Source organism: Cherax quadricarinatus, unplaced genomic scaffold (genome assembly GCF_038502225.1).
Source record: "Cherax quadricarinatus isolate ZL_2023a unplaced genomic scaffold, ASM3850222v1 Contig3911, whole genome shotgun sequence".
In the NCBI taxonomy this organism is placed as follows: Eukaryota; Metazoa; Arthropoda; class Malacostraca; order Decapoda; family Parastacidae; genus Cherax; species Cherax quadricarinatus.
In genome coordinates, this window is record NW_027198937.1 from 1 (window position 1) to 22,077 (window position 22,077).

Below are 22,077 nucleotides of genomic sequence, written 5' to 3' on the forward strand. Positions count from 1 at the left end.
CCCCTCCTCAGCTCTCTGGATAATACTAATCTCCTAATCCTCCTAATCTCCAAACTATGAATTTTCTGCATAATATTTACACCAGCCTGGCTGATCAGGCCCTGATCCACCATGAGACCTGGTCTCAGACCGGGCCGCAGGGGCATTGACCCCTGAAATCCTGTCCAGGTAAAACCACACATTGCCCTTAGACACGACATCTCCACTGCCTCCAGCCTCCTTCTCGCTGCAACATTTACAACTCATGCCTCACACCCATATAGGAGTGTTGGTACCACTATACTCTCATATATTCCTTTCTTTGCTTCCATGGGTAATGTTCTTTGTCTCCACAGATACCTCAATGCACCACCCACCTTTTTCCCTTTATCAATTCTATGGGTTACCTCATCTTTTATGTACCCATCTGCTGACAAGTCTTCTCCTAAATGTGTGAACACATTCATTTCCTCCAAACTGCCTCACTCCAATCTGATATCCAATTTTTCCTTACCTAACTTGTTTGACACCATCATCACCTTACACCCTACTATATATTCTTCTCATATACCCATAGTCAGAGAGTATACAAAGTGGAAAGGCAGATAACACCAATACATGAACCATGTTTAGTTAATGAACAGAACACTCTGGGGTTTTTACAGGGTAGACAAGAACAGACTATATGACATGAGGAGGATTACATGAGGCACCAATGGAGGCTGAAAACACACACAAACCACAAGGATATGAGAAAGTAATTTTTCAGTGTTGGAGTAGTATAAATTTATTATGAGCTAGGTGAAGTGGAAGCACACAATATACATGGATTCAAAACTACAATTGATAAAACCAGAGACCAGAGAACAGGAATTAATCCCTCCAATAGAAGGGTGAAGATGTTGCAATTCAGAGGGCCATCTGAACTACAACTGAATGACTAATAGTGTATCTGTCCTAAGATTACTAATCGATTGTTTTATTTTAGTTTCAATATATATTTTGATGTATGACTCAAACAACTATTACTGAAAAGCTAAATTCCACATGGACAGAAAATATATAACTGTATAAAGAGGATCTTTGACAAGAAAGCAAAATTTACAGATTCTTTCCATTTTGTGTTTTAATTTCTGTCCATTTGGGATTAATTTTTTCACTTTAAAATACATGTATATTATTGTTTCTGTGGTAGGTACTCACATGTGCAGAAAGTGCTTGTGCTTCTCTCACTATAACGCTTAAGGGGTCCTGAAGAGTTGACGTTTCAGCCTCGGTCAAGTCCATCAGATTAACTTGAGGCCTAAGTTCAAATACTGTGGAGTTGATCACACCCAGTCTTTGATGCAGGAAATAACTGTATGCTGCAGTCTGTTATTAAAATACAAAACATATACATAATGTTGAAGTTTTATTGGTAAAAATTCAAAGCAAAGACAAAAAAGCTAATCATGTGCTGTCCCCCATTATTGCAACACTATTTAACAAATCTGTTGAATTTTCTAAATTCTCATCCATACTTAAGACAGCAAGGGTCACCCTGATCCACAAAGGAGGCAATCCTACATAACTAAATAACAGACCAATATCTAACTTGCCTTTGCTCTCAAAAATCTTCAAAAATATAATACATAAATAAATCTACTCCTACCTCCTATCCCATAACATATTGAACCCCTACCAGTTTGGGTTTAGGCAAAAAAAAAAAAAAGCATGAATGATGCAATTATTCAGATGCTCGAATTACTATATACAGCAATTAACAGAGATGAATATCCTCTGGGGCTCTCCATAGACCTACAGAAAGCATTTCATACAGTCAACCACAATATCTTGCAACTAAAACTAAAGCATTACTGGGTCAGAAGACACTAGCTCAACTACCTAAAATCTTATCTTAGTGGAAGACACCAGTATGTGCACACAAATGGTGTGACTTCCAATACTCAGCCTGTAGTTGTTGGAGTGCGACAGGGAAGTGTCCTAGGTCCTCTACTCTTTCTTATTTACAACAATGACCTCCCAAACGCATCGCAACTCCTTAAAACAGTTCTATTCGCAGATGACACCACTTATGTCTTCTCCCACCCAAACCCGGCTATACTTAGTAACACTGTAAACATCGAGCTACGTGAAATATCAAACTGGATGACGACCAACAAACGCACTCTCAATATAGACAAAACCTTCGAATTCGTTTACAGACGTAGTCTGTAAACGAATTCGTCGCTAAGTGAGAAGAGTACTATAATGGTACTGGGCTTGTGTCAACCATCTTTGATAGTCCATACCCCCGGCCGGGATTGAACCCGCGGTCATAGAGTCTCAAAACTCCAGCCCGTCGCGCTAACCACTAGACCAGCTAGCCACAATAAGATTCATCCAACTAGGTATATTTCTACACCATAGGAAAGTTAGCACAGGCACCTCTGTGACCACAAATGCAAGTTTTTACAGACGAATCTCCAGCTAGCGTGGCCGTGACGAACTTGAGCTAGAGTTCGTCACGGCCACGCTAGCTGGAGATTCGTCTGTAAAAACTTGCATTTGTGGTCACAGAGGTGCCTGTGCTAACTTTCCTATGGTGTAGAAATATACCTAGTTGGATGAATCTTATTGTGGCTAGCTGGTCTAGTGGTTAGCGCGACGGGCTGGAGTTTTGAGACTCTATGACCGCGGGTTCAATCCCGGCCGGGGGTATGGTTTATTTGCAATCGTGTCATTACGATTTCTTAAGTCATCTTTGATAGTGTTTTAATGTCACTTTCACACCATTTATAACATTTCTGGTATATTTTTAAATGTACGTATATACAGTAATGCACTATATACAGTGGACCCTTGACCAATGATGGCATCGTATGTTAAATCCGACTAGCGATACTTTTAATGCAAAATTTTTGCCTCGACTAGCGCTAAAAAACTCGACCAACGCGATTCGTTCTGCTCGAGACACGTCCACGTGTGGCCTGCGCAGTGTTTACAAGCCAGCCACCTAGGTCGCATCCAAACATACAATAGGAACATTTCATATTATCACAGCGTTTTTAGTGATTGCACCTGCAAAATAAGTCACCATGGGCCCCAAGAAAGCTTCTAGTGCCATCCCTGTGATAAAAAGGGTGAGAATTAGTATGGAAATTAAGAAAGATTTTGAAGGGTTTGGGGCTAACCCTGAGATGCCTATGCCAGTTGTGGAATCCATTGTGCCTACTTCAAAGATTAGGGAAATGTGTGCAAAGTGGGTTGAACTGCAAACCTTTATGGATGAAAATCACCCTAACACAGCTACTGCAAGCCGTGCTGGTGACTATTACAATGACAATGTTGTGGCCCATTTTAGACAAATCGTAAAGGAATGGGAGGTACAGAGCTCTATGGACAGATGTTGTGCGACAGAGGTCCAGTGACTCTCAAGCTGGTCCTAGTGGCATTAAAAGAAGAAGGGAAGTAACCCCGGAAAAGGACTTGACACCTCAAGTCCTAATGGAAGGGGATTCCCCTTCTAAACACTATCACCATCCACATTCCCCTCCTCCCATCTCATCAGTCATCACCAGATCTTCAATAAAGGTAAGTGTCATGTAACTGTACATGTCTTCTTCAGTTTGTGTGTATTAAAATTAATATTTCATGTGGTAAAAATTTTTTTTTTTTCAATACTTTGGGGTGTCAGGAACAGATTAATTTGATTTCCATTATTTCTTATGGGGAAATAACTCGACTAACAATAATTTCAACTAACGATGAGCTCTCAGGAACGGATTAATATCGTTGGTCGAGGGCCCACTGTATTATAATCAGAATAGAGGAAATCAGCTCTAATATACATTATTCAGGTAGGCATACTGGTCAGAGAGGCTGTCATTAGTTGAAGTCATCTGTAAACAAGTACAGTGGAACCACCTCCTACGAGCACATCGACGTGCAAGTTTTTCCAAATACAAGCAGTCGCTCTGTTGATTTTTCGTTTCCATACACGAGCAAAATTTCCTTTAGCAAGCAGGCCTCAAGGGAGGTTCCTTGATGCTGGTGAGGGGCTCTTGCTCTTGATCTGGAGAATTGTATCTCATTTGTTTGCAAGATTACAGGTACGTCTTGCTACTTCTACTTACACTTAGGTCACACCAAACATACATGTACACATTTATTTATACACACTCATCTGAGTTTTCTTTGATTTTATCTTAGTTCTTGTTCTTATTACTTTTAGTTTTATATCCATGGGGAAGTGGAATAAGAATCTTTCCTCCGTAAGCCATGTGCGTTGTAAAAGTCAACTAAAATGCCGGGAACAGTGGGCTAGTAACCCCTTTTACTGTAATAATTACTAAAAAGAATAAGAAGAAAATTGTCAAAGTGGGAAGTCTGAATGTGCATGGATTTTGTGCAAATGATAAGGAAGAGATGATTGTGGATGTTATGAATGAGAAGAAGCTGGATGTCCTGGCTTTAAGTGAAACAAAGCTGAAGGGGGTGGGTGAGTTTCAGTGGAGAGGAATAAATGGGATTAGGTCAGGGGTTTCAAATAGTTAGAGCTAAAGAAGGAGTAGCAGTAATGTTGAAGGATAAGCTATGGCAGAAAAAGAGGGACTATATAAGTATTAATTCAAGGATTATGTGGAGTAAAATAAAGGTTGGATGTGAAGTAGGTTATAGTAAGCGTATATGCACCTGGGAAAGAGAAGTATAGAGGAGAGAGAGAGAGATTTTGGGAAATGTTGAGTGAATGCATGGGGAGTTTTGAACCAAGTGTGAGAGCACTTGTGGTTGGGGATTTTAATGCTATCTCCCACAGTATAAAAAAAAACAATGGTTATAAATGACCATAATTTTTAAAGGGGTGGACCGGTAAGCCAGTGGAAGGCCTTGGTCAGATGACCCAAAGCTCCAAAGGCGGGTCATCATCTGACTAAGACCTGCGTCAGGAAACATTTGTCCTGTTTCCTGACGAACCTTACCTAACCTAACCTCTCCCACAGTGGAAGGGAGAGTCAAAAAAATAGAAACACTTTCACCATCACTCATTCAATCATTGTCTTGCCAGAAGGATGATGAGATCACAATTCAGATGACCCTCCATATTGTAACATCCCCACCCTTCTTTCAAAGTGAAAGTTTTATGCCTATCTCCAGAACTCAAGTCCAGTTAACTGGTTTTCCTGAATCCATTCATAAATGCTATCTTGCTCACACTCCAACATAATGTCAAATCATAAAACCAACTTGCCTCCACTCACTCCTGTCTAATACACTCACAAATGCCAGTTAGATATCTAAGCCCCTTGCACACAAAACCTTTACCCCCTCCCACCCAAATTTCACAGGATGACCCATATTCCTCCTGCCCTCCACCCCAAATTTATACACCCTTCTAGTCACCCTATTTTGCTCCATCCTCTCTAAATAAGCAACACTTCAACAACCCTCCTTCAGCTGAGTAATACTTTTGGTAACCACTCTTTCCAATCTCTAAACTATAAATTCTCTACATAATATTCACACCACACACTGCCCTTAGATATGACATGTCCACTTCCTCCAGCAGGTACCAATAAAATCTGGCACATTCTGCCTCTAGGGATAAAATTCTTTGCCTCCTGAGATGTCTCAATGCACCATTCACCTCCCCTCCCCCACCCCAGAATTCTATGGTTCACCTAATCTTTCATAGACCCGGCTGATGACAAGTTCACTCCCAGATAGGTGCTGCCTTTCCCACCTCAAGAACTCAAATCCAGTTTGCCAGTTTTCCATGAATCCCTTCATAAAAGTTACTCTACTCACACTCCAACAGCACATCCATTAAAAAACATGTCTCCACACACTGCTACCTAAAATACTCGTGAGAGCATTTTGGGTAGGAGTGTGTGGATGCTCAAGACCCTAAAACTCAAAGCTTCTTGTTTCCCCCCCTGCCTGGGATAATCCCTGCCCCTCTTACCTTCCACTCCAGATTTATACACTTACTTTGTAAACCTATCTTCTTCATCCTCTCTACAAACCCAAACTATCTCAACAACCCCTCCTTAGCAGATAAATCTGTAGGGAAAGGAAGGCAGGGTAGGGGTCATCCTAGGAAAGATTGGAGAAAGGGGGTAAAGGAGGTTTTGTGGGCGAGGGGCTTGTGTGCTTGAGCATGTTAGATGGGAATGAATGGAGACAAATGATTTTTGGGACTTCACAAGCTGTTGGAGTGTGAGTAGGGTAATATTTTGTGAAGAGATTCAGGGTAACTGGCTAGTCAGACTTGAGTCCTGGAGGTGGGCAGTACAATGCCTGCACTTTAAAGGAGGTGGTAGTTTGGGATATTGGCTGTTTGGAGAGACATCTAAACTGTCGTATCTGAGCACCTCTGCAAAGACAGTGATTATGTATGAATGATGGTGAAAGTGTTGAATGATGACAGTTTTTTCTTTCTTTTTGGGTAACCTTGCCTTGGTGGGAAATGGCCGACATGTTAAAAAAAAAAAAAATTCTTTCTTATCATTCTATCATTCTCTTACCATATCATTCTTTTATCATATTCTCTTATCATATCTCTTATCATTCGCACTACATCCATGCAAATTCAAACATCCCACTTCGATGGTTTTCTTCTTATTTTTAGTAAGCTATACGAGAAAAGGGGTTACTAGTCAATTACTCCCAGCATTTTAGACGACTTCTATAACACGCATGGCTTACGGAGGAAAGATTCTTATGGTTATTTACCTCAAACTCAGTAATAGTAGGTTGAATAAGCCATGACAGCTGATCTGTGGTGTCAAGCAGAGCATGAACACACTCTTCACACTCATGACAGCCAACACCATCAACCAAGACCCATCTGAAAAATATAAACAATCTGCTGGTTGAAGAAACTAAAATGTAAAAAAAAAAAAAAATCAAACATACACCAGTACTTAATGCTAGGAATTCAGAATTTTAATAAATTTATTATCTAAATCTCTTGTCCTATAAGAACTGGAAGGACCATGAACTGGGCAGCCTTCTAATCCAAAATTATGGAAAATACAATACATTAATGCAAATATTTTATTCAGCTTGTTTCATATAAATTGGCTATTATGTGATGCCCAGTTTCTGTTGTTAATTCCATACACTGGTCCTGGAAATCATCTACATCATAAAGCCAGGGACACTTACACAGTATGCTGTATCTAGCATTTACAGTTAAAATACATAACTATATTGGAACATTACCTATAGGGACAACCTTCACAGTTTGTTCCTATCACACCTGGTAAACACTGACACTGACCAGTACGAGGATCACAACCAACACCCACACTGAATCCTTCACGACATGTACACTCTGCAATAAATTAAATCATTAAGAACTAGAAGTATTTGAATAATATTGTAAAAAAAAAAGAGTAAATAAGATAATATTAAAAATTGAATGAATGCAACAGCTTTGACTTTGTTTGTGTTAACTTTCAACTTCTTGTTTACAAATTCAAGAAAATTCTACCACCAAACTTTGCAGCTTCTCTTCCAAGTCTCCCAAAAGTAGTGTCATCAGTGAAGAGAAACTGATAGCTTTATCCACATTTATCCCCAGGATAACTCGAGTAAGGAACACATTTCTACAGCATTATGATGTCAACGAGATAAAGTCAGTTGATCAAATGAAAATGCTGGTCCACAGACGGCTCCAACGTCATCCTGTTTCCTACTTGTATGTTTCATAATAAAAATATTTGTTTCATAACAATAAAAATGCTTTCAAATGAGCTGATGTAGGTAACAGTTCTTAGCTTGTCAATAAAGTTAGGAATCCTTAACTTGTAAATAGCTAGTCAATAAAGATAGGGATCCTTAACCTAACCTTGTCAAACCCTCCCTCCAACCTTCCCTAGGCCGACCCCTACCCCGCCTTCCTTCCACTACAGACTGATACACTCTTGAAGTTATTCTGTTTCGCTCCATTCTCTCCACATGTCCGAACCACCTCAACAACCCTTCCTCAGCCCTCTGGACAACAGTTTTGGTAATCCCGCACCTCATCCTAACTTCCAAACTACGAATTCTCTGCATTATATTCACACCATACATTGCTCTCAGACATGACATCTCCACTGCCACCAGCCTTCTCCTCGCTGCAACATTCATCACCCATGCTTCACACCCATATAAGAGCGTTGGTAAAACTATACTCTCATACATTCCCCTCTTTGCCTCCAAGGACAAAGTTCTTTGTCTCCACAGACTCCTAAGTGCACCACTCACCCTTTTCCCCTCATCAATTCTATGATTCACTTCATCTTTCATAGACCCATCCGCTGACACGTCCACTCCCAAATATCTGAATACATTCACCTCCTCCATACTCTCTCCCTCCAATCTGATATCCAATCTTTCATCACCTAATCTTTTTGTTATCCTCATAACCTTACTCTTTCCTGTATTCACTTTCAATTTTCTTCTTTTGCACACCCTACCAAATTCATCGACCAATCTCTGCAACTTCTCTTCAGAATCTCCCAAGAGCACAGTGTCATCAGCAAAGAGCAACTGTGACAACTCCCACTTTATGTGTGATTCTTTATCTTTTAACTCCACGCCTCTTGCCAAGACCCTCGCATTTACTTCTCTTACAACCCCATCTATAAATATATTAAACAACCACGGTGACATCACACATCCTTGTCTAAGGCCTACTTTTACTGGGAAATAATTTCCCTCTTTCCTACATACTCTAACTTGAGCCTCACTATCCTCGTAAAAACTCTTCACTGCTTTCAGTAACCTACCTCCTACACCATACACCTGCAACATCTGCCACATTGCCCCCCTATCCACCCTGTCATACGCCTTTTCCAAATCCATAAATGCCACAAAGACCTCTTTAGCCTTATCTAAATACTGTTTCACTGTAAACACCTGGTCCACACACCCCCTACCTTTCCTAAAGCCTCCTTGTTCATCTGCTATCCTATTCTCTGTCTTACTCTTAATTCTTTCAATAATAACTCTACCATACACTTTGCCAGGTACACTCAACAGACTTATCCCCCTATAATTTTTGCACTCTCTTTTATCCCCTTTGCCTTTATACAAAGGAACTATGCATGCTCTCTGCCAATCCCTAGGTACCTTACCCTCTTCCATACATTTATTAAATAATTGCACCAACCACTCCAAAACTATATCCCCACCTGCTTTTAACATTTCTATCTTTATCCCATCAATCCTGGCTGCCTTACCCCCTTTCATTTTACCTAATGCCTCACGAACTTCCCCCACACTCACAACTGGCTCTTCCTCACTCCTACAAGATGTTGTTCCTCCTTGCCCTATACACGAAATCACAGCTTCCCTATCTTCATCAACATTTAACAATTCCTCAAAATATTCCCTCCATCTTCCCAATACCTCTAACTCTCCATTTAATAACTCTCCTCTCCTATTTTTAACTGACAAATCCATTTGTTCTCTAGGCTTTCTTAACTTGTTAATCTCACTCCAAAACTTTTTCTTATTTTCAACAAAATTTGTTGATAACATCTCACCCACTCTCTAATTTGCTCTCTTTTTACATTGCACTGGCCAGGGAGGTATACCATCTTTTAGGAGTAAAGAAGAGCAGACTGTAAGTGTGGTGGAGGTACGTGAGGCACTACGTAGAATGAAAGGGGGTAAAGCAGCTGGAACTGATGGGATCATGACAGAAATGTTAAAAGCAGGGGGGGATATAGTGTTGGAGTGGTTGGTACTTTTGTTTAATAAATGTATGAAAGAGGGGAAGGTACCTAGGGATTGGCGGAGAGCATGTATAGTCCCTTTATATAAAGGGAAAGGGGACAAAAGAGACTGTAAAAATTATAGAGGAATAAGTTTACTGAGTATACCAGTAAAAGTGTACGGTAGGGTTATAATTGAAAGAATTAGAGGTAAGACAGAATGTAGGATTGCGGATGAGCAAGGAGGCTTCAGAGTGGGTAGGGGATGTGTAGATCAAGTGTTTACATTGAAGCATATATGTGAACAGTATTTAGATAAAGGTAAAGAAGAGGTGTGGAGTTAATAAAAGCATTAGTCAGAGGGCAGAAGAGGGGTTGTTGAGGTGGTTTGGTCATTTAGAGAGAATGGATCAAAGTAGAATGACATGGAAAGCATATAAATCTATAGGGGAAGGAAAGAGGGGTAGGGGTCGTTCTCGAAAGGGTTGGAAAGAGGGGGTAAAGGAGGTTTTGTGGGCGAGGGGCTTGGACTTCCAGCAAGCGTGCATGAGCATGTTAGATAGGAGTGAATGAAGACGAATGATACTTGGGACCTGACGATCTGTTGGAGTGTGAGCAGGGTAATATTTAGTGAAGGGATTCAGGGAAACCGGTTATTTTCATATAGTCGGACTTGAGTCCTGGAAATGGGAAGTACAATGCCTGCACTTTAAAGGAGGGGTTAGGGATATTAGCAGTTTGGAGGGATATGTTGTGTATCTTTATACGTATATGCTTCTAAGCTGTTGTATTCTGAGCACTTCTGCAAAAGCAGTGATAATGTGTGAGTGTGGTGAAAGTGTTGAATGATGATGAAAGTATTTTCTTTTTGGGGATTTTCTTTCTTTTTTGGGTCACCCTGCCTCGGTGGGAGACAACCGACTTGTTGAAAAAAAAATATATATATATATATATATATGCTAGGTAGTAGGTTGGTAGACAGCAACCGCCCAGGAAGGTACTACTGTCCTGCCAAATGAGTGTAAAACGAAAGCCTGTAATTGTTTTACATGATGGTAGGATTGCTGGTGTCCATTTTCTGTCTCATAAACATGCAATATTTACTTTGTCTTATACTTAATTCTAACTATAGATTCACTATAAATCTTATGATAACAAGCATTGATCCTGATACCAACCTCTTATTGAATGACATCAATGAATCAAACAGTAACTGTAATTACTACACAGCAGAACAATCAAAGGCACTTCCCAAGAGCCAACAACAACATAACTGTCTTTAACTACAACATCAGATCTTTAAGTAAACATTACGATGACCTCATAGCATTACTAAATTCCCTGCATGCCAGTATATCCATCATTACTCTCACCAAAACCTGGCTAAAGCCTGATACTACGGATGTCTATGCCATTCCTGGTTACACAGCCATACACAACTGTAGGCCAGATCAACAAGGGGATGGCACAGCTATATACTACTCAGACCAACTAGAATGTATCACTAATACTTGCACAAGGGATGAACATGGAGAATATATAATAGCTAAATTCAAATACCTACAAAAACCTCTCACAGTGATAAACATCTACAGAGTACCAAAGTCAAACATTAGCCGTTTTAGTGAAAACCTAGGAAGTATGATAACTGATGCATGCATGAACAAAGATCACTTACTACTCTCAGGTGACTTCAATATAAATCTTCTGCAAGACCAGGACCCACACGTTACTGAATTCACAAACACTATGAGTAACTGCATGTTGCTACCAACAGTAACAAAACCTACAAGAGTTACAGAGACTAGTGTTTCCCTACTAGACCACATCTGGACCAACACCATATCCCCTTTAAAATCAAGCATAATCACAGATAATACCACAGATCACTACCCTAGCTTCCTCTTAACAAATCTTGGCAAATTACCTCAAGACACTACTAAAGTCACTTTCAGACTTCACAATGAGGCAGCCATTAATAACTTCACAGCAGCAGTGACAAACATTGACTGGCACACTGAGCTAAAAATCTATACAGATATTGATGAATGTATTAATAACTTTCTAAAAAAGACCGAATACCTCTATAACAAGCACTGCCCCAAAAAAACTAAACAGATGATAGCTAAGAGACTGAACAGTCCCTGGCTAACACCCAGCATCCTCAAATCCATAAATAGAAAGCACCTATATGAAAAACAGTACAGAATGAGTTACATAACCAGAGATCAAACAAACCAGCCTTATAAGAAGGGCTAAAAAATTGTATTATGAGAACAGATTATCCAACTTATGAGGTGACATAAAAAAGACCTGGAAAACCTATCAGAAATTCTAGGAACAAAAAAGATATCACAAAATAGTGAAATTAAATTAACAAAACCAGATGAACCCCAACTCCCACCAACTGAAACAGCAAACAGACTCAATAATTTCTTTTCCACTATAGGAAAAAACCTTGCCAATAAAATCCCAAGCTCAGATACCCCACCCAATGACTACCTCACTGGCAACTACCCGAACACACTGTTCCTAGCTCCGACTAACCCTACTGAAGTCTCCCGTATTATCAACAAAAAACTGTCACAAGTGCTATCACCAATCATTGCAACACTCTTTAACATATCCATAGAATCCTCTACCTTCCCTACAGTTCTCAAAATAGCAAGGGTCACCCTCTGGAGTTTACCTGGAGAGAGTTCCAGGGGTCAACGCCCCCCGCGGCGTGGTCTGTGATCAGGCCTCCTGGTGGATCAGAGCCTGATCAACCAGGCTGTTACTGCTGGCTGCACGCAAACCAACGTATGAGCCACAGCCCGGCTGGTCAGGAACCGACTTTAGGTGCTTGACCAGTGCCAGGTTGAAGACTGCCAGGGGTCTATTGGTAATCCCCCTTATGTATGCTGGGAGGCAGTTTAACAGTCTCGGGCCCCTGACACTTATTGTATGGTCTCTTAACATGCTAGTGACACCCCTGCTTTTCACTGGGGGGATGTTGCATCATCTGCCAAGTCTTCTGCTTTCGTAGTGAGTGATTTTCGTGTGCAAGTTTGGTACTAGTCCCTCTAGGATTTTCCAGGTGTATATAATCATGTATCTCTCCCGCCTGCATTCCAGGGAATACAGGTTTAGGAAACTCAAGCGCTCCCAGTAATTGAGGTGTTTTATCTCCGTTATGCGTGCCGTGAAGGTTCTCTGTACATTTTCTAGTTCAGCAATTTCACCTGCCTTGAAAGGTGCTGTTAGTGTGCAGCAATATTCCAGCCTAGATAGAACAAGTGACCTGAAGAGTGTCATCATGAGTTAGCCTCCCTAGTTTTGAAGGTTCTCATTATCCATCCTGTCATTTTTTCTAGCAGATACGATTGATACAATGTTATGGTCCTTGAAGGTGAGATCCTCCGACATAATCACTCCCAGGTCTTTGACGTTGGTGTTTCGCTCTATTTTGTGGCCAGAATTTGTTTTGTACTCTGATGAAGATTTAATTTCCTCGTGCTTACCATATCTGAGTAATTGAAATTTCTCATCGTTGAACTTCATATTGTTTTCTGCAGCCCACTGAAAGATTTGGTTGATGTCCGCCTGGAGCCTTGCAGTGTCTGCAATGGAAGACACTGTCATGCAGATTCGGGTGTCATCTGCAAAGGAAGACACGGTGCTGTGGCTGACATCCTTGTCTATGTCGGACATGAGGATGAGGAACAAGATGGGAGCAAGTACTGTGCCTTGTGGAACAGAGCTTTTCACCGTAGCTGCCTCGGACTTTACTCTGTTGACGACTACTCTCTGTGTTCTGTTAGTGAGGAAATTATAGATCCATCGACCGACTTTTCCTGTTATTCCTTTAGCACGCATTTTGTGCGCTATTACGCCATGGTCACACTTGTCGAAGGCTTTTGCAAAGTTTGTATATATTACATCTGTATTCTTTTTGTCTTCTAGTGCATCTAGGACCTTGTCGTAGTGATCCAATAGTTGAGACAGACAGGAGCGACCTGTTCTAAACCCATGTTACCCTGGGTTGTGTAACTGATAGGTTTCTAGATGGCTGGTGATCTTGCTTCTTAGGACCCTTTCAAAGCTTTTTATGATATGGGATGTTAGTGCTATCGGTCTGTAGTTCTTTGCTGTTGCTTTACTGCCCCCTTTGTGGAGTGGGGCTATGTCTGTTGTTTTTAATAACTGTGGGACGACCCCCGTGTCCATGCTCCCTCTCCATAGGATGGAAAAGGCTCGTGATAGGGGCTTCTTGCAGTTCTTGATGAACACGGAGTTCCATGAGTCTGGCCCTGGGGCAGAGTGCATGGGCATGTCATTTATCGCCTGTTCAAAGTCATTTGGCGTCAGGATAACATCGGATAGGCTTGTGTTAACCAAATTCTGTGGCTCTCTCATAAAAAATTCATTTTGATCTTCGACTCTCAGTCTGGTTAGCGGTTTGCTAAAAACTGAGTCATATTGGGACTTGAGTAGCTCACTCATTTCCTTGCTGTCAATATTTTCCCTTCTTTAACCCTTAAACTGTCCAAACGTAGATCTACGTTTTTTCAACATTTGAAAGTATGTAAAAAAACGTAGATCTTTTTTTTTCTTTACATTTGAAAAGGTGTAAAAAAAACTTTTATCTATTTTTTTTTTTATATTTAAAACATGTAAAAAAACGAAGATCTACTTTTGGAGCACTACGCATGTGAACGTAAATTTATTTGGACAGTTTAAGGGTTAGAAGTATTCCATTGCCTCTACTACATCTTTTTTTTTATTTACACAACTTTCAACTACCTCAGAAAACTCCAATAGTAAAATATTCCAGTAGACCTAATGTTGCAACCCCTGAATGGGTTGCAATGATTAATATGTATATATATAATTATTACCTTTTCATATAATTTTATATTGCTTATATTTGCGATAATAGCTAAATCGTAAATGTATTGCTTTATATTATTATTTGACTTAGTTATTTTGTTAGGTAGGATGTAACACATATATTATGTGCTCAAAGTTCAAGTCTTGATTGTCTAACTACTGTAATTATCGCTCTTTGCTCGTTACTCTGCCGGCTTCTGTTGCTGAGCTGCAGCTGTCCGCAGAGCTATCACGTGATCGAGGGGGGTTGTCCACACCTCGCCTGAAGTATTCAGTCTGGTCTAGACTCTCTTGGTGGTTGGACGTATTCCTGACAAGAAGTGCCTAATTCTACCTCATTGGCCCTTGCTGGAAGATCGTCTCGTCTCATTATTCCTGTTAGTTCTGGAGACTGTTCACAGAACTTTGGATAGACTTAGTGATTTTCGACGTTGTACTGAGGTTGTGTGTCTCTTAGACACTTTGAGCAACTCAGGTCCTGAGCTGTAGCTTCTGACCTAATTTGTACTGGTTTCTGTGTACTGTCACAGTCAGGGATTTTCTTATGCTGAACTTAGATTCAGTAGTATGGGAGTTTTGTGACTTTTGTGGAGGATCTGCTGATGGTCCCTACTTATTGTCGTTATTTATTTATTTATTTATTTAAAAATTTGTGCACACATACAGAGGTACAAAAAATACAGAAAAGAGCAGTATGCCAAAGCCACTTATACTATGCATAGCATTACGGGCTGGCTTAAAATTAACTTAAGATGAACTAAGCAATGATGACATCGGTGATAAAACTTTAATGTAAACAGATTACTATAAAGCACAAGTGAGTATTTTTTGTGGAGGATCTGCTGATGGTCCCTACTTATTGTCGTTATATTATCTTCTTGTTCCTGATTCTGTGTCGCAGTTGCTTGTTATATTGCTATTGGGCTTAGCATTTTTTTTTGTTGTTCAAGCAGACTGTTCTGATTGCCAGTTGGTCAAGAAGTTAGTTTATTTGAGGACTTTGTCAGTCACTTGTTTAAGTCTAGTCGAGTCGTGAGACATAGCGAACTACTTAGAGGACTTACACACATACACACACTTACTTGTATATTGTATTATAAAATGTTAATGTACCAGACGGTACTTAAGACTTATATATGTGATATGTGCTTTCAGCACAATAATATTGTACACGAGAGAAGTGATTATTATTAATTTGTTTGAATTGATTAATTTAATTTATTTTGATAATATACCTCTAGACTATACTTAATAAATTTATTAAATTTTAATTTCTCTAGTTAGTAGCCTACCAGTTGTAATCCTGAAGCACTATTGAATCATACTGAATTCTAATGGATAATTGGACAAGGATACTGACTAATTGTTACAAAAACCCAGTAATGGGCTGGATGCTAGAAGGGCAGTCCTTTCTAGTATTCACTGGAGATCTCTAAGCTTTTAGAATTGCATTTTTTGTAACACCTAACAAAATTATTCAAGACATTATTCACCAATAAACGATTAAAAAGTAAATGCATACACATCAAGTCAACACAAAGTGCATAAAATGATAGATGAAGGCATGTAATGAACACACTATTTTGTACAGGTGTGAGCTCAATAAATTTCACACCTTAGCTTTATATCTTGACTTATGAAATCGTAATGACATGATTACAAACAAACCATACCACGGGTGGGGTTTGAACCAGCGATCAGAGCGTCTCAAAACTCCAGACCATCACATTAACCACTGGGCCAGCTAGCTTCAATAAGATTCATCCAACTAGGTACAGTGGTCCCTCGTTTTTCGTAATTAATCCGTTCCTGGAGCCATTACTATAAACGAAATTTACGATTTGCGAATCAAATTTTCCCATAAGAAATAATGTAAATACAATTAATCCGTTCCTGACACCCAGAAGTATTAAAACAAAAAAATTTTTTACATGAAATATACATATAGTACATAAACAATACAATGGGAAATGATGAATGAAACATTAACAGCATAACACTTACCTTTATTGGAGATTCTTCTTAGTGTATGTGAGACTGGAGGAGGAGAGAGATTGGATTGTTTACAGTTTGGAAGGGGAATCCCCTTCCAGCAACACCTCAGGTACCAATTGGTTCTCTGGGATTGCTTCTCTTCTCTGTTTCTTAATGCCACTAGGACCACCTTGAAAGTCACTCTAGTCCTGTCTCGCAAAGTAACTGTGGAGAGAGCTCTGTTTCTGGCGTCTCTTTAACACTTCCCGAAAATGGCCCAAGACATTGTCACTGTACATATTTCTCACCTTCTTTACCACAGGCTTGGCACTAGAAGCTTTCTTTGGAGCCATGGTAGCTTATTTAGTAATTGCAAGCACTAAAATGAGTGGAATATTATGAAATATTTCGTAGGAGCACTTGAGGGGACCTTCACTCACTGGTAAACAATGCCAGACTGGCTGGGTAGGGACGCCACCCCAGCTCACACCGTGCGTATGCGTCCCAGACGAACTACTATTTGCGAGTCAACCTATAAAAAGCGAGTCCATGTTTATACGAAAATACCCCTATGATTGGCGAAATTTACGATTGCCGAGAACTACGAAAAGTGAGGGACCACTGTATATTTCTACACCATAGGAAGGTTAGCATAGGCACCACTGTGACCACAAATGCAAGATTTTACAGATGATCACGGGTTCAAACCCTACTCGTGGTATGGTTTCCTTATATCTGCTTGTTGGGGTGTTGCCCCAGTCATCAGGATAGTTAAAGTGATCACCTTGGCAGCCATACTGAGTGTAGTTCCAGAAGCCAGGCATACACTGATCACAGCGTTGGCCGGTGACTCCGCTGCTACACTCACACTGTCCTGTACCTTCATCACACTGGCTTCTCAATGATGCTATACCACAGTAGCAAGGCTGACATCCCTGAATACATGACCAAAACAAACATAATACAATTATAACACCTACAGTAGTTTCCTGTCTAAACTTACTGTAAAATAAAGTACAGTATTTGCAGATACTAAAATAGTTAATATTTACACACAACAATACAAACAATAATTTTTATTAGAATTATAAGAAGTGTACAGATCTGCCATAAAGAATGATCACCCCCAGTAAAGGACTATGTATCAGTAGTACAGATATAATACAATTATTCATTATCAATTCTCGGAGCATATATTTTCTGTGATACCAAAATAAACTTGAGTCCCATTATTTTGAAATCTGACATCTATGAGAGCAAGATCCACCAGTTGTAAAATGAACCAGTTTTGCAAAGCTGCCCTTTAACTAACAAAAAACTGCCCCATGACCATTGTAATTCACAGTATGACATGTGAAGCTTTACACTGCTGTGCAATTTAATACTGGAGTGAAATGTTGTCTAAAATATCATCACCAATTTGTGGGTTACTTGTGAATGTATTGCAATTCTTATTCTTCTTTTCCAAACATTTTCATAATCCAGTATAAGGTTCATACAAAGATGATACTGACAGCTATAGCCTTCAGTAGATTCTGAAAGCATTTCTTAAGAGATTCAGCATGAAAACACTGACAAACATTTATCATAAATAACTCTTGCATACTCACATCTATGACGATTGCAGGGTAGTTCACTGTCTTATTAGTTTTTAAACATTACTCACCATCTACTCAATGAAGGTCAATGATATGCATTCAAAATGATGTGTCACACACAGACATCAACACATGTTTCAATCCTATAACAACAACCTTTACAATTTTCAAAACTACCACAATGGAAATATTAAGTCTTAGAACTTATGTTTTTTGTAATTAAAGATAACTAAGACCAAAAAATATTCTCCAATTTAAACAATTCATAAAAATGACTAAACTAATTTTTAATTCTGCAGATTTCTACAGATCCACTGTTGCTTGTTTTCTTTATTTCTTAGATAATATCAAACTGTAAAAATAAGTAAATGAAACAAACATAATGTGCCTGCAGACATCTCTAGTAGAATGTCATTTCATACCTGACAAGAAGCAAATCCCCAGTGGTCGGGTGCACATCGCTCACACTGGTCACCAATGACATTACCGTAACATTCACATACACCAGAGAAGTGCTGACAGTTGCGAGTGCCACACTCATCACAAGTACATCCTATGAGAAAGAATTAATGGATTACCATCTCTTCACGCTTATCTCCTTTCACTGTAATGGTAAAGCTTCTGGTGAATAAAGTATATGAATAAAGGGTGTGTGAAGGTAGAAACTTGAAAGTGAATATAGATAAGAGTAAGGTGATGAGGGTATCAAACGATTTAGATAAAGAAAAATTAGATATCACATTGGAGGGAGGGAGTATGGAAGAAGTGAATGTTTTCAGACATTTGCAAGTTGACTTGTCAGAGGATGGGTTAATGAAGGATGAGGTAAACCATAGAACTGATGAAGGAAAAAAGGTGAGTAGAGCACTGAGGTATCTGTGGAAGCAAAGAACACTATCTATGGAGGCAAAGAAGGGAATGAAAGTATGGTACCAACACTCTTATATGGGTGTGAAGCATGGGTTGTAAATGCTGCAGCAAGGAGGTAGCTGGAGGCAATGGAGATGTCGTGTGTAAGGGAAAATGTGTGGTGTAAATATTATGCAGAGAATTTGTAGTGTGGAAATTAGGAGGAGGTGTGGAGACGGCTCACATGTTAAAAAAAAAAAAGTTTCTAAAAGTTACATTTACCTAATTTATACATTTGTCAATATATACCTTAAGAAACACTGTGACATGACTGGGATTCAAACCCAAGCCCTCTAGACAAAAGCAAGAAACAAGAGACCTAACATCTTTGTCCACTACCCCACCATGTTATGTGGCATGGTGGTGTAGCAGACAAAGATGCCCGGCCTCTAGTTCCCTGCTCCTGTGGAGAGCTGCAGTTAGTAAATAAATTTATCAAGACAGATACACATAAGTACAATTATCATACATAGTGTAAATTACCTAGGATAACCCCCCCCAAAAAAAAAAATCACAGAAAGTGACTTATTTCCAATGGTCTCCGAAGGCCTGGGATTGAATCCCAGACATATCACAGTATTTCTCTGCACATATTCATCTATTTGATATACTGTTATATCCAGTATCTTGACTTGAGTAATGTCACAGTTATAATGAGTAGTCAGTATTATTTTTCTGAAGAAAAATACTTCTATAGCTAATTACAAACATGTAAGAAAGAACCTACAACACAACTGTAAGGAACTCAGCTCTGGATCTTAGTTATTTATCATCCTTATTCAACATATGTTGTACTTTATCTACTGAATGTATTTTATACAACAGAAAAAATTATGCTTGAAAATGTGCACATGTGCCTCACTTACAGTAGGCTCACATTATTATATATACAAAAATATGCAACATATCTATGCAGAAAAAGATACACATATTTCTTACATACACTGATTGCAAAATAAGATATTTACACAAAACAGTATATGTATACATATCTCACCTACACCATACTCAGACCACTCTAGGTATGCCTCCCCATATCCTTCTCCAGCTATGCGCTGTCCCTTCTTTCCAAATCGTCTATACAGTGACCCCTGAGGAGGTGGGTATGTGATGGGGTGGTGACTCCTGCCTTGGCCATGTCTGTTCAGTGTTGTGTAGTGAGTGAGACCAATTGATGACTCAATCAGAGGGGGAACTGTTGATATTTGGGTAGCAACAGTTCTGCCATAGTTATGACTTGTCCCTTCCTGTCTTCTAATATGATCATCAGAACCAGAGTACGTATGTCTCCCTGAGCTTTCATACTGCCTAGTGTTATTTAATGTCCAACTGGTTGTTGAACTTTCGGGATGTTGTACAGATGAAGGAATCAGTGTGCTATGATTCCTCAAATGAACATAAGTTCCATACTGACTTCTGTATACATCCAAAGGTCTGTAGGAACCATATCGTGATGATGAGGACACAGACGTCCTGGAATGCGCATATCTTGTCGATCCAGACCAGGCATTGGAGCTTGGATGAGACTGATGCTTGGTCCTTGAAGTGCCATATGTTGTAGCCTGGCATTGACACTCAAAAATGCCCACTATGAGTAATATTACAGAGTGAAGCAACATGCTCAATGCTCATCTAGAGCAAGTAAGACACTGACCATGTACAGCCCTACACACCCATCCACTCACTCACTAGTCATAAGAGCAACACCACATTCTAAGTATTTTTTAAATATTGGTCTTATTATTAATACAGATTTATCTAATGCTAAACTTCACATTGATAATACTGTATTAATTTTCTATCTATGTAATCAGAAAATTATTTAATATGGATAAACTATACAATGCTACTTTTAAATATATTAATATGTGGCACTTTAAAAGAGGGTGCCAGTTGGCATCTCCCCAACTCTGCCCCTACCCTTGCTAAAAATAAATACCAAGTAAAAAAAAAATATTTGGGAAGGAACTTGTATATTCTTCAGAGTCAACCAATATAGTATTGTTACTGTATGTACATTATACAGCGATGACTGTGAAACTAACTGGTATACAAAAAATCCTAGTCTATTACAGTAGTAGTAGTAGTAGTAGTAGTAGTAGTAGTAGTAGTAGTAGTAGTAGTAGTAGTAGTAGTAGTAGTAGTAGTAGTAGTAGTAGTAGTAGTAGTAGTAGTAGTAGTAGTAGTAGTAGTAGTAGTAGTAGTAGTAGTAGTAGTAGTAGTAGTAGTAGTAGTAGTAGTAGTAGTAGTAGTAGTAGTAGTAGTAGTAGTAGTAGTAGTAGTATTATTATTATTAGTAGTAGTAGTAGTAGTAGTAGTAGTAGTAGTAGTCGTCGTCTTATTATTTTTTAAACACATCAGCTGTCTCCCACAGAGGCAGGGTGACCCAAAAAAGAAACACTTTCACCATCATTCAACACTTTCACCATCACTCATACATAATCACTGTCTTTGCAGAGGTGCCCAGATATGACAGTTTAGATGTCACTCCAAACAGCCAATAGCCCAAAACCCTCCTTTAAAGTGCAGGCATTGTACTGCCCACCTCCAAGACTTAAGTCCAGCTAAATGGCTTCCCTGAATCCCTTCACAAAATATTACCCTGCTCACACTCCAACAGCTCGTCAGGTCCCAAAAACCATACGTTTCCATTCACTCCTATCTAACACGCTCACACGTCTGCTGTATGTCCATGCCCCATACACACAAAACCTCTTTCACACCCTCCCCCCATCCTTTTCTATCATTATTATTCATGAAAATCATAATATAAGTGTAAATGTGTTTTCTGCAAATTTACATAGTTACTTTGTTAAATATGAGGTAAGACAAACAAACTGTTCAGAAACACTGTGCATCATGCAACACAATAGTGAATCTATTCAGTACATTCAATCAAACTGAACAGTGGAGAAAACAGCAGGATTCAAACCCATAACAAGCATGTCTTAAAATGAGCAGACAAGTTCTCTTACCACTGGTTCATGTTGGCTTAATAAGATTCATATTAATAAAAACATTGCTAATAACAACCTAAAACAGTGAGTGATAAAGTG

The 22,077-nt window shown here is 39.3% G+C and overlaps 1 protein-coding gene across 1 annotated transcript; it reads right to left on the minus strand.

Annotated features, from left to right (window-relative positions):
* Positions 1 to 1,182: 1,182 nt before the first annotated feature.
* LOC138852092 (laminin subunit alpha-like) lies at positions 1,183 to 20,706 on the minus strand (the record flags this gene model as incomplete). The annotated part of the gene is made up of 6 exons (XM_070081737.1): positions 20,019 to 20,706; positions 18,535 to 18,665; positions 17,299 to 17,449; positions 7,186 to 7,297; positions 6,694 to 6,808; positions 1,183 to 1,350 (listed from the first exon to the last, which is right to left on the minus strand). Coding segments are annotated over exons 1-6 (1,299 nt in total), but the record flags the coding sequence as incomplete, so codon positions are not given.
* Between the last annotated feature and the right edge of the window lie 1,371 nt (positions 20,707 to 22,077).